Genomic DNA, 13,877 nt, shown 5'->3' with positions numbered 1-13,877 from the left:
AGGGGAATCCTTTGCTCTGTACCCGTCCATCCTCAGCTGCTCTCCAATGCAGAGTTGGTTGTTGCCGATATACCCGCCCATCCTTGGCTGCCCTTCCTCTCGTGTCCCCAAAGGGCGTGGAGTTTTGGTCTCAAGGGATGTGGCCATGGTGGGGGTGGGTAGAAGGTCCTGCCCCATTGGTGACCATCTCCGTCTGTTCTCTTCACTTCTAGACGCCACCCAGATGAACAACGCAGTGCCCACCTCCCCTTTGCTCCAGCAGATGGGCCATCCACATTCCTACCCCAGCCTGGGCCAGATCTCCAACCCCTACGAACAGCAGCCGCCTGGCAAAGAGCTCAACAAGTACGCCTCCTTGAAGGCTGTCGGTAAGTGCTGTTTTGTTTCTTCTCTCTCTCTCCTGTACTTTTCTGTTCCTTCTAGATTTCCTTATCCCCTACTTTTTTTCTACTCCTTTTTCTGTCTTTCTTATCTATCTATCTATCATCTATCTATCATCCATCATCTATCATCCATCATCTATCTATCCATCTACTATCTATGTATCATCTATCTATCCATCTACTATCTATGTATCATCTATCTATCCATCCATCATCTATCTATCTATCTTTCAAAATCTCTGTCTATTTCTCTTTCTCTCTGTCTCATTCTCTCACTGTCTCTCTCTCATGTATTCTGGGTCTCTTTACTTGGGACACAATTTACTAAGGACCAGAGCCCCTCAGCGGCTTTCTCTTGGCCCCAGGTCAAGTCCTACCTTGCTGTGTGGAGCAGGGTGGCGGGGGGGGAGAAGGAGAACGTGGATACTCATTGGATCATACCGATACCTCAGCCCCTTCGCCATCAACCATCTGCCCTAGCGAATCCTCAGGGAACCTGGACTTAGGATCCAGGACACTCGGTCTCCAAACCCCCTGCCCTTTAAGTGTGACACTCACCACCCACACAGTCCAGCCTCTCGGAGAAGTCAGTAAGCCTGCACATTCCTATCTCAGGGAACTCCTGTTTTTCCAGATGTAAACATTTCTGGTGTTGGGGGGTTGAGGGAGCCTGGAGCTCCTATTACCTGAGTTCTTATCAAGTGCCAGACATTGCATTGCCCCTTTTATAGACACTGTCTTATTTTCTCATAGCGCTCCAAAGAGGAAGGCATAGGTATTGCCCCAATTTTCAGATTAGGAAAACTGAGGCTCGGGGAGGCTGATTTAACTTGCTCCAAATCAAGCAGACTGTGGGCAACTTGAACTTGTGTTTTTATCGCTGCAGAGCCTGTGCTCCTGCTGCTCCCTTCCCACAGCCCTGGGTGGGCTGGGGTTCAGTCCATTCTCCCGATTTGTACATGAGGGAGTCTGACGGTGACCCAAGCTCCTAAACAAATGACTCATGGCCCCGTTCTATAGGATGGAAGCAGCACCCACAGCAAAGTCAAGCTTTGGGGCGGGCAGAAGACTCCCAGACCCCATGCCTTCTTTTATAATCAGTTTCTCATCCTATTTCCTCTCCCCACTGCCAAGCTCCTCGTTGGAGATGGGACAGGAGACATGTGCTGATCAATTCCAGTATGAAATATCCTAATTCTGTTACAAACTCAGGACAGAAACCAAAGCACAGACATGATCACATGTCTAGGCTGCTGTCAGAACCACGGTCTATGGACATCAGATTCATAAAACAAGCATATTGGTGCCCAAGAGAGGGCCAGGCACATACTTGGAGCTTAGCGTTTGAACAAGAAGTCCATCTTTAGGAACTCACGTTCCTCAATCTCCCACGATTTCCAAATGGAACCATTTGAAGAAGGTTTTAGGGGTGCTTATAATTCTGAGGGCACAGGTCGTGCTGCCTAAATTCCAAGCCTCGTAAGACTTTACATAGTAATCTCCCACGTTTCCTGTTGAATTTCTCCACCCACCTCAACCGTCATCTACACCCATGACCACAGATTTCTTCTATTCCATATTGTGTGTTTGCAGAGCACATACATCCTAAGCGTGTTCAGATAAACTCAGATATTACTAGGAAGGGAAGGGAGCTGTTGCCTAGGAGAGAAAGAGTCAGGGCATCTGTGCCAATGTAACTGCAGAAGCCTTCATGCACTATTCCGTGGCCCACCTCCCTTTCTGAGCCTTGCATTTAGGTGATGAAGAGCATCTGCTGTTATACTTGATTCTTCTTTTGCATTAAAAAAAATCCGCCCAGACGTCTTTTTCTTTTTGAACTGGTCCTGTTACCCAAAACAACTCATTTCTTCAACTTAGGCCCAGTGTTTCCTTCCCCCTCAACACCCGGTAGCTCTTTGGGTAAATCATAAATGGATCTTCCAACAGAATTCCTTGATTCTGTCCAGCATTGACTCAGGGCTTCTTGGTATAGCGAATGTCTGCAGTGCATTTAGAATTAAGCTTGCAGTCTGAAAGTTTATTTGACACTCCTTGAGTAACACTTTCTTCCACAAAGCTGGAACTCCTGAAATGTTTGTTGAATAAAGGAATGAGCTTGTCTTTGACAAGAATCAAAGAATAGCTTAGTTGGAAGGGAGCACCCCTGTATCTTCTAAAAACTCAGAAGGGTCTCACTTGGGGTACCCTCCCCAGTCCTGGCTATGGTTAATGTGCCCCTCTTCTTCTTGGTCCTTCTTTTCTGACTGTTATGGGAGTTCACAAGCTTTATCTGAGTCACAGATGGTCTTGTAATGGTCTTGTGAGGTCCAGTGAGGGGCAGACTGAGCGAATGCATGACCCGATGGGTTACCCAGGAGTCCAGAGTCTGCTCGCCCAAATGAAATGCAAATCCCATAATAAACATTCTTTCAAGGGTTCTCTATTAAGGCATAATGTGACTGTGCTGTGAATGATGAAATGCGTTTCATTAACAAAATCGTTACCACCCAGTAGAGAAGTTGTTTAAAAAATGGTTTGCTGTGGAAAGCTCTGCAGTCTCTGATAACCAGACTCATTTTCTAAAAATTTCAATTCAGTAAATAAGGGGAGACTTGGACAGCCTTTAGGGTTAACTGCCAAGTTCAAAAATACCTCTGGAAAAATCAGTGTTCTCTTGGAGGCTTTAATATTCAGAACATCAAGTGGGTTGGTCACCAAAACCCCCTGACCTCAGCTTCTTCGTGTGAAAAATGAAGAACCTGAACTCTCTAGTTTCCAAGCTCCATTCTAATTTTAAAATTGGAAAATTAACCAGTTCTACTCATTCTACTCATTAGAATACCCGTGGACCATTAAATATGTCTCCTTCATTCACTACCAACTCTGGGGAGAAAAGCGTGGGAATTGTTGGTAGTTCCTGAGATAAATTCTTCCCAAACAAGACTTCCCATCTATTTAATTTGATTTGATTTAATTTAATTTTTATTTGATTTATTTAATTTTATTTTTGTTGTGTGCTTGTTGAAATCACACTCATTCATGTTTAAAGAGAGCTCCTTTCTTTCTATAATTCAGGGATTTGGGAATGTAACATCTGGTCCTATATAGCATGTGACTACAGAACGGTCTCTGTTCTCAAGGAGTTCATTGGCCAGTTATTGTAAAATATTAGCATACACTAGGGAAATGTAAGAGGCTAAACCTCACTGTACTCTGTACAGGAAGGAGCGATGAAGTTGAATGATTATTTGTTCAACGCTTTCATCCATTCTGCAAACATTTAATCTGGTGTCCCTTGATTGTAGGTCCCACTGAGGCATGAACCAAGTCCGTCCCTTTCATCGATGTATCCCCAGCATGTAGCACCATGAAGGGATCTTTTTTTTCTTTTGAACTAGTATTTTTATTCATTTCAACAGTTCTTCCCTTTTTTCCTTTCTTTAACTTTTCCCATCCCCCACCTGCCATTTCAACCATGTAGAGCTATTTGGGAAAATTGGTCTCAGCAGAACACCAGAGAACACAAGCATCAAATATCGCCTTTGGACTATGTAATTAAAAAAAAAATCTTGTTTTATCAATAACTGAAATATTATTTTAAGCATTTAGTCCATGTAATAGTAACAAAATAAATGCTCACTTCAGTGTTTTCAAAATCACTCCAGACCTCACCCTCGGCTATTCTTCTCCTTGGGGTGAATAAACTTGGGGGTCTGTATTTGGTGACCCACTGACATCTGCAGAGGTCTGACATGCTCTAAAACTGCATGATTCCTGGCTTTTTCCTCCTCTTCTCTGCCGTCTTCCACAAAGGGTAAAGCCCATCTTATCTCTGCTGGCACAGGACAAATCGGTTATTGCTTCTGTGGCCTCTGTGATCACTCATGAAGGGATCTTAATAAGCCCTCCCAATACATATGTGTAAAACCACTGAATAAAAGCACGTGACAGACACCACCCACATCATGTCAGGAGCATGAGATCATCAGCAAGATGGTGGCACATAGCACTGCCCCTGCAATTGGTCAGGACTGAGTTTAAGGTCTAGTTCATACGTTTATTGCAGAAATTACTCAACCTTCCAGGTCTCAGTTACCCCATGTGTACAATGGAGATAATAGAAATATACAACTAATTGTCTATTGGGAAGATCTGGTGATACAGTGCAGGGAAAGTGCTTACCCTGGTACATGGTCAGCCCTCAAATCAACACTGCCCCATATGAAAGTCTCCAGACCAGAATTGTTTGTTGGTCATATTTTTCCTTGAATTTCCAAATACACTGGTACCTTGATGAACATGCAATTGGTAGATTTCACTTTGAAGGAAATAGAGAGTTGGGTCCATATCCTTCACCCTAGTTTGATGGGAAAGATGTGCCTGAAAGCTAACTCACTTTGGGACTCTGATAAAACAAGCCAGCCAACAGCAAATGACTTTTCTGAGGTGTGCTTAGGGCCAGCAAAGAGGCGGCCCAAACCTCTTCACTCTCCCCATCAATAGCCTGGACAGTGAAGGTCCATATGCCCAGAGCTGTGACTCCTACAGTCCATCAAAGAAAGATTCTGTTTCACTCAATTAACTCTCCTTACTAAGTCAGAAATGTGGGTTTAAACATTTTCTAAGTATTTTCTACCAAGAAAAGTCAAGAAGTGTGTGTTGTTCTGGACTGAGCCAGACTGTAACCTGAAAATTCAGTTAAGCACACAAATCCTCTGGCCTGAGCCACCTGTGGATGGGTGGTTACAATGCGAGGACCCACTTTATGGTTCCTCATAGGTCAACGTTTGCAAAGACAGTTGTGAAAATATCCCTAAGGGTCACCTGATGATTCAGAGATGGGTGATTCCTGCCTCCAGAACTGGGAAAAGAGTACTCTTTTATGTAATTCCTGATGGGCTTTGCAAATGGAAAATTGCCTGTACGTTGGCATTTAGCTCCTATTGGCCCCGTGTCTAGTTTTTCCTCTAGGTGTCTTGAGAGTTTAAATCCTCAGCTGCTATAGGTTCCTGACCAAATGCCCTTCAGATGCTTTAGTGCGACTTATGCTGCCCAGTGAGAGAAAGAGACAGGAAGTAACAGCATTATTGATAAAAGTCTGTGCTTTTTTTTTTTTTAATTCAAGAATTTAATAAGAAAATATTTTCTCTGTTGCTATTTGACAGTCTAGGGACTATTTTCCCAGTACTATGTTACATTTTCCAATAGCACTTTTTAAAACCACAGCAACAGTGCACTTAGATGTGGCAGGAATTCTTTTTCACTCTTTCTGTAGGAATCATGTGTGAAAACCCTAAGTGACGCATAAGCCCCTCAAACGTGAATTAACCTCTCCTAGTTTTTCTTTTTGTCACTGTTATGGAGGAAAGTGAGCTAGTATCATCGACCCAAACAGTACATCTCTGAAGGAGGTATCAGTCCCAAGGTCAAAAGATGGGGAAACTGAGGCTTGGTATAGTTAAGTAATTTTCCCAAAGTCACGCCCAAAGAGCCAAGACTCATATTTGGAATAGCCTGATTCAGGTCATCTTCTTCCCACGAAATGACGCTGTCTCTCACAGAGCAATTTCTGGCACCAGAGGTTATACCAGGCCAAAAAGATTGAAGAGGCCCATTTTCCTCTTTGTGGGGGAGGACTTACTAAGGTATTGTTTTCTTTGTTTGAAGGTAAAAGTTTTCTCATGATGCTGAGTATAATTGAGGTATAACATGTTTAAGGTGCATTATAGTTGAGGTATAATTTCATATGTAGAGTATAATACTCAGATCGTAATTTTACAGTAGTGTGACTGTTGAAATATACATACACTAGGGTCATCAACGTCACAGTAAGGATAAGAAATATTTTCCTCTCCCAGAAAGTTCCCTCATGGCCGCTTCCTCTCAATGCCGTAGGCCCATCCTCTTTACATAAGCATTTAATTTTTCACCCAAAAAATACTTATCTAATGTCCATTAGTGTCACCAAGCCCATAATGGGGCCTTAGCTATATATTTGGTAGCTTGTGTACCATCTTATTAAGCGCCCTTATTAGCTTTGGATTTATGAAACAAAACTTGTTACTGTCTTGCCCTGTCTTAGGTAGTGGGAACAGCGGTGACCACAGCTTGTTTCCTGCCTTCAAGGCGGTCACGGATTTGATTTGGGAGCAAACGGCTTCCTTGGGCTTAGTGACTCAGTGACTCGGTCAGGCATGTGTCCACCCGCACAGGAAGATCTGGGGCCGTATCACTATTTCCAGATGTCAATGATCGTGGCTCAGAGGGAGAAGAAACATGAAGGCATCCCAGGCGGGTCCCACTTAATTTTAAGTTCGTCGCTCTTCACCTGTCATTCCAATTTCCCCTCTGTTGTCAGTGATGAGGGTGTAGAGTTCGTATCCGCAGGGGGAACGGGGCAATTTGAGCATCCTTTGGCACGCCTGGGAGGCCAACCAGAAATGTTTAAATGGGGCCGGATCTGTGCTCTGTAATCATTCAGATCACAGACTGTTCCCTACATCTCTTCCCAGCTGGCAGCCTGATAAATCTCTGGAAATTGTGCAGAAATGTTGAGGACTTGGTTTTTGCAGGTAGATTCCTAAGAAAGGAAACTGGAGCTAGTAGCGCACGCTGATTGGTCAGGCCGCCAGCCAGTGGACAGAGGCTGCTGCTTAGGCACGTGCGCAGGTTTGCCTCGGTTTGAGTAAAACCCGATCTTACAGAGAAGGTCTGTCGAGGAGCGGGGTAGGCTGTAGCCATAGTCATTCTCACCATCCTTTACAAAAGGGTCACTATGGGGTTCTGCTAATAATAAGAGATTCCTCCAGGGCTCATCCAGTACATCTGAAATGGAATTCAATTTAGAGAAACTGATTTATAATCAAAGTCCCAGTCATTATGGGATTCTCAGATAACAAGTTTGATTCCTTTAGCATTGAGGGGAATTTCCTTACCTCAGGAAGAGTGACCCCGTGGAGAACCTTGAATTCATTCATTCATTCAACAATATTTTTCAAACACAGACTGTGTGCTAGGCACTGTGAAAGCGGGGTCTCCACCCCACCCAGCCTGCCACCCAGCATTTAAAGTTGCAGTCAGCAGAGCCTGCCCCGACCTTGAATTTGGAGCTAATGATGCTACCCCCACCTTTTTTAGCAGGGGAATTGCAATAAAAGAGGATCAAAATTGATCTCTTGTCAACAGAGCGTTATTAGCCAAAGTGACTTCATGTAACTAAAACTGCTTTCTTTCTTAGAGCGTTGAAATTTAGAGCCACCTAGGAATTCTCTCTCTCCCTGAAAACATCTAGGCTTTCTTCAGGGGAACCTCTCTTGATCCTGTGTTGGGCATTATCTTGATCGTGCTTCAGGGCCTTGCAGAGAGAAGTGTTCACACAATTGTCATTGCGCATTTGGTCCCTCGCCCTGTTCCCCGGTCCCCTGAGACCTGCGCCCCTTGGAGGCTGCAGCTGGGGTGCCTGCAGAACATCTGGGCTTTGAGGGCACAGCACACATGGGAAGCCTGTGAACAGATCAGCATCTCTCCATTGTTGTTTTTTTAGGAAGTTCTGAGGGTGACTGGACAGTGGCGACACTTAAGTCACCGAAAGGTACCGTATGGCTTTTTCTAGCTCTTTTGTCGAGGTGTCGTTGGATTTGGCATTAATCCATGAAGGCACAGAGAATCTCGGTGTCTGTGTGCACACATGTGTCCGCGTTGGGTGGACCTGTAGGTCCGTCTGAGTTCCAGTGTGTAGGTGTTTGTGTGTGTGTGTGTGTGTGCACGCGCGCGTGCGTCTGGGGTGGCATGTCTGTGCTCCAGGCTGTTGTTGAAAAGTGTGCTACTCCTCACTTCCCGATATTCATTGCCTGAAGGAAAATGTCATTATCAGAAACCATCCCAGGTAAGACATCCAGGAGACGTTTTTTTCTCAGAAAACTGTGCAGGCAAATGGCAAAATGTAAGGTAAATTAACGCAGGGGGAGAAACACAAATTGTGAGGGAGAGATAAACAGAGTCAGGTTGTTGGCCCTGGGTCTTGGGAATGATTAGCCTTTTGGGGAACAGATGCTATTTTCAGCTTCCCTGGCTACCATGGTGAGCATCAAAAGCTGGTCCCCTTGAGTCTGTGCATTAACTAGCTGGGTGACTGGGCTAGGTGGTGGCTATAATTTATTAACCCCCTACTATGTGCCAGACAGAGGGCTGGGCCCTTTATGTCATTTTGTCCTTGAACTCTCTGATGACCCAGCCATGTACGTGTTGTCCTTCCCCTTCAGAGATGAGGACATGGGCCTCTGAGCGAGGCTAGCTCTTGCTTGTCTGAAGTCATGTAGCTGCTAAGTGATGAAGCTGAACTTGAACCCATGTCTGCCTGACTCTAATGCTTAAGTTATTTCCCACTGGGGTGTGATGGGAATGGCTATTTTCCAGAACAGACTGGAAGCTCAGTTCTCTTTCTTCACTCCTTATGCTGTGTTGGATTTGGTAGTTGGGAGGATGTAGCTGACCCAAGCAGGTGAAGGTCAAACCCTTTAGTGACATTGAATTGGGAGAAGTTAGAAGATATTGCAGGGCTGTAGGTCAGATACTGGTAGGGCCCTTTGCCTTCTCAAAAGACAGTTCTGGTTTCTAAGTGGAGACTGGATTGGGGGAGGGTGGGCTGGAGTTGAGGTCACCTTCTGGAAGGCTCTTGCAGTCATCCATGTGGGCAGTGCCCCGAACTGTGGTGGGTAGAGGATGAAGAGAAGAAAATAGAGCAGAGAGGTAATGAGGAGACTGCAGAAGGCAGTGAGTGCGTGCGTGGGAGTGGAGAGGAGGGAGCCGTGGGCCGCCCCGTGGTTCTCAGGTTTGGGCCACTTGAGTGCATATCAGCATCCCCTGGAGGAAGGTTAAAACCTAATTCCTGGGCCCCACCCCAGAGCTTCTGATTCACTAGGTGTGGCCAGAGGAGCTGAACTGCTAACAGGTTCCAAGGTGATGCTGATGATGCTGGTCTGGGGACCATACTTTAAAAACCGCTGCAGTAGAGAAATCTTGCTGGGAAACTAAGACTGTTTGATTGGGTCTCCAAGCATCTTTCTGTGGGTTGAGGGTTCTGAAGAGGGAAGTTTGACCAGAGTCCCAGAGGCTCCGAAGCAACCTGAGCTCTGGGGCGGGGTGGGGGAGGGAATGAAGAGTGTCACCCCATATTCCAGAATTGGGAGTGAGAGCTTTAGACCCTCGTGTCTAATGAGAACCCCTTGATTACCGAGTTGTTGCCTTGAGAGAGGCAGATTTTTTGGGTCTGCGTTAGATAATAACTATTCACATGTCAACATCCATTTTTAGAAATGCAAACAATTTGGAACATGACAGACCTACTAATTTGAGGCATAAACTTTTTTTTCCTTCCCTTGTGAAAAACAAAGCCATTACGATTCCCATGACAACATTTAGAGGCAGTCAGCATCCCTGTCTTTATATCAGCCTGTTGTTGTCTGATGCATTTAGAAAATATTTCAGGACAGGTCAAAAGCAAGAGCTTAGAGGCTATTTTTCTACTCAAACCAGGCTAATTTCACCTCTCCTCCTAAATGCATCTTTATTTATCCTGCTTTGTCTGGGGAGGAGAAAAGGGGCCCCAGAGAGGGGAGGCCCAAGTTCCTCTGGGGTCACTGATTTTCCCTATTGTTTTCTACTCAACCTCCAGACCCTGAATCTACATGAGGCACGATGACAAGGTCAGGGGGGTTGTACACCCTGCCACCTTCTTGAAAGAGAAGTATCAGCAGGGTGTGATGGACTTAGCCTCAGACACACCTGGGTTCTGATCGTGGTCCCATCATTGGTACTCTTGTTACTTTCTCCAAGTCATTCAACCTCTCTGAGCCCCTCTTTTCTGATCAACAAGATGGAGACTTCACTATCACCTCCCTCCTAAGGTTGTTGTGAGGACGATGTGAGATAACATGTACAACACATGTCACAGTGCCTAGCATGTCAAAAGTGATAAACACATGAGGCTGTAACTGGTATAATTATTGCTATTATTATCAGGTGAGCAAATTAAAGCTCTGAAAAATCTCATGGTGAAAAAACTGTCAAACTCTGTATAGCCCATCATTTCCCAAACACTTTTGACGTCTGATCTCTTTTCTCTATGGAAAACCAGTTCACAGCTTGAGATCCAGGTACTGGAATGTTGCTAGGAACCCACTTTGGGAACACAGGGCATGGGCAGAGGGATGGGTGTCCCTTGGGGAGGTTGGATAAGAAGCAATAGCTTCAAAGGAGAAAGGGCTAGGTCCCTGAAGATACAAGTTCCCCGCTTCCACCTGCATTGGCTATAACTCACTTGGGAGGGGAATCCTATCTGCCAGGAAATGGCAAACAAATCTTAGCAGTTTGCACTATTCATTTTTCACTACCTGAGGTTTTCCAGGAAAGTCTCCCCCTAGTGGTCACTGCTGTAGGTCCACGTGCCCAGCCCTGTGGACTCCTGGAATAATTGTTTAATACCCAGGATGGAAGAAGACACCACCACCTCAATCCCAGTGGACTCCCCTGACCAATATCAACACGTATCGTGGAAATACATTTATTTTGCAAAACGAATCTTTGAACCTGATCTGTCCTTAGTCTAGCACGCCATTGGAGCCTGGAACTTGGGGGAAACTTCTAGCATAGTGCTGTGATTTCATGACTCTAGCTCTGACTAGAATCAGGTTGTGTGGTCTTGCCCAAGCCCGTCACATGCTCTGGTCTTTCATTTCTACCATTTCCAAAATGGAGGAGATGATAGTATTCACATTCTATCAGGTTTGGGAGAGTAATTTCATGAGACAATGCAAATAATACCCTTCAATGAAGCAATGAAGAAAATACACTTTTTCACCCTTTATGCTTCTACAGATGAAGGAACTGAGTTCTCTTGAGATAAATGAGGTTGCCCACACTCACACAGGCATCACACCCAGGACCAGGACCCAGAACTCAAAGAATGGCTTAAGACCCCAATGTTCACAGCAGCACTATTTACAGTAGCCAAAACATAGAAACAACCTAAATGGCCATCGACAGATGAATGGATAAAGATGTGGTACACACACACACACACACACACAATGGAATACTACTCAGCCATTAAAAAGAATGAAATAATGCCATTTGCAGCAACATGGATGGATCTAGAGATTGTCATACTAAGTGAAGTGAATCAGACAGAGAAAGACAAATACCATATGATATCACTTATATGTGGAACATAAAAAAAATGATACAAATGAACTTATTTACAAAACAGAAATAGACTCACAGACATAGAAAACAAACGTATGGTTACCAAAAGGGAAAGGCGAGGGGACAGATATATTAGGAATTTGGGATTTACAGATATACACTGCTATATATAAAGTAGATAAACAACAAGGACCTATTGTATAGCACAGGGAACTGTATTCAATATCTTGTAATAATGTATAACAGAAAAGAATCTGAAGAAGAATATCTATCTATCTATCTGAATCACTTCGCTGTTCGCCTGATCATTGTAAATCAGCTATACTTCAATAAAAAAAAAAATCAGTCTTTAAAAAAAAAAGAATGGCTTAAGGACTTGACCCAGAATCACAGGAGATGCTTTTTACCAATGTCCATCCTGGACCTACCCACTCCTATGGGCCTGGAACCTCTGGATTTTTCACTTTCCATTTTTCATTTTTTCACTTTAAAAATGCACCTCCTGGGTCATTTTATGTGCATTCAATTCTGGACCTACATTTTCCTAAGACCCAATCCTAGATACAAACACAGCTTACCCCAGAGCACCAGTTTTCACATGCCAGCATTCCTCATGTATTCCAAAAATACATGCGTATTTTTGCTGTTTTCTGAAATAAAGCTTTTCTTAGTTGGGGTTTGATCTGGGGGCTATAGCTGGAAGGTAAGAGCATTGGAGGTGGACTGTCTTGGATTTGGTATCATGCTCTGCCACTTATCAGCTGTGGCAGGGGCAGTTGGCAGCCAAATTACTCAGTATCTCTGGGCCTTAATTCTCATCTGTCACATGGAAAAAAATGATATTGCCTCATCACCTCCCTTTAAGAGGGTTTAAATTAGATCAGGTAGGTGAAATGGCTAAAAACAGTGTCTAGTACATGGTAGGCACTCAAGAAATCCTAGTTCTTTCTTCTGAGAATATTAATGTAGCTCGGTGATAAATATTCATCCAAGAGATGCTACAGAAGCACAGAAAATATGTGATTTGGGTTACAGTTCTGTTGGAGGGTACACAACCCGGGGAAGGACTCACTTAAAAGTAGCCTTAAAACATTACTTCATAAAAGTCAGGCTTTTGCAACTTTCTGACTTGGGTTATTGGTTTGTGGGTGAGCAGCAGGGTACAGAGCAGGTGGAGGATAAGGAAGTGATTTTATTTTTTTAATAAAAATCAAATCCTACCAGCTTCTGAGTTCAGCCTCTTTGGAAAAGCGTACAGCAAGCCCTGGCATTTTGATGAGCTTCCTTGGGAACCCATAGGGCATGAAGTGAGCCTGTGGAGAGAGTTCTCTGCAGAAAATGCCATTGCAGCAAGATAGCAATACTACTATATATAAAATAGGTAACTAATAAGAACCTACTGTATAGCACAGGGAACGCTATTCAGTACTCTGTAATGACCTATATGGGAATAGAATCTTAAGAAGAGTGGATATATGTATATGCATAACTGGCTCAATTTGCTGTACAGCAGAAACAAATACCACATTGTAAATCAACTATACTCCAGTAAAATTTTTTAAAAAACGTGCGTCCCTCTGAGGCTAAGCTGGCTGGATATCATTCATGCTAAATATCCCCCAAACCTCGCATGGTGCCGCCATCACACAGTAGACACTCAGCATACATTTTATTAATAAATTATTAATTGAAGCTGGGCATCGCATTTGAAGGGAATCCTGTTGTCTTTTCTAAAGAGGCCCTGGGAAATAGAAGAATCAACCAGGTGGAAGCGAGGGGTGGCCTGTGTTTAGATCCAGTGCTGCTTCTGTTCTGTTGGGTGTCCTTGTGCCCACAGCTCCAGTTGCCTCTCCTATAAATGGAAGGCTGGGATCGTTGATCTCATTGGCCCCTCTGTCTCCATAAGTAAAGATCCCAGGCTTTGCAATGATCGGCTTGCCTTGTCATGTGGCCACCTACCTCTGAACAACTTGTTATGGTGAGGGCAATGAAATGGGTTGTTTGTAGTCATCGGGGAATGGTTAGGGGGTGAAGGAGTGGAGGGGTATGTCATCCAAACCATGTGGATTAAGAGTAGGGGAGACATGGCTCCCCACCTGGAAATTGGGGCTCTTCCTGGGAGTAGGGTGAGTGAATCATTGGCATTTGTATCAGTTATCCATTGTTACAACAATGCTGCATAAGAAACAACCTCAAATCTCATGGCTTAAAATTATTTAGCTCAGCATTTATTGAGATCAGGGGTCTATGTGCCAGTGATTTACGCTGATGCAGGAGGTTCTTCTAGTCTGA

The 13,877-nt window shown here is 44.2% G+C and overlaps 1 protein-coding gene across 1 annotated transcript in view; it reads left to right on the top strand.

Annotated features, from left to right (window-relative positions):
- SHISA9 (shisa family member 9) overlaps nucleotides 1–13,877 on the top strand; it is a 297,855-nt gene that overhangs the window by 268,041 nt on the left and 15,937 nt on the right. The window contains exon 3 of the mRNA XM_007188372.2: nucleotides 213–368. Coding sequence (XP_007188434.2) covers nucleotides 213–368 — 156 coding nt within the window. The remainder of the gene's footprint in view (nucleotides 1–212; nucleotides 369–13,877) is intronic.

Source organism: Balaenoptera acutorostrata, chromosome 15 (genome assembly GCF_949987535.1).
Source record: "Balaenoptera acutorostrata chromosome 15, mBalAcu1.1, whole genome shotgun sequence".
Lineage (NCBI taxonomy): Eukaryota > Metazoa > Chordata > Mammalia > Artiodactyla > Balaenopteridae > Balaenoptera > Balaenoptera acutorostrata.
The sequence above is the reverse complement of the archived record's forward strand: the minus strand, read 5'-3'. Positions and strand labels throughout refer to the sequence as shown.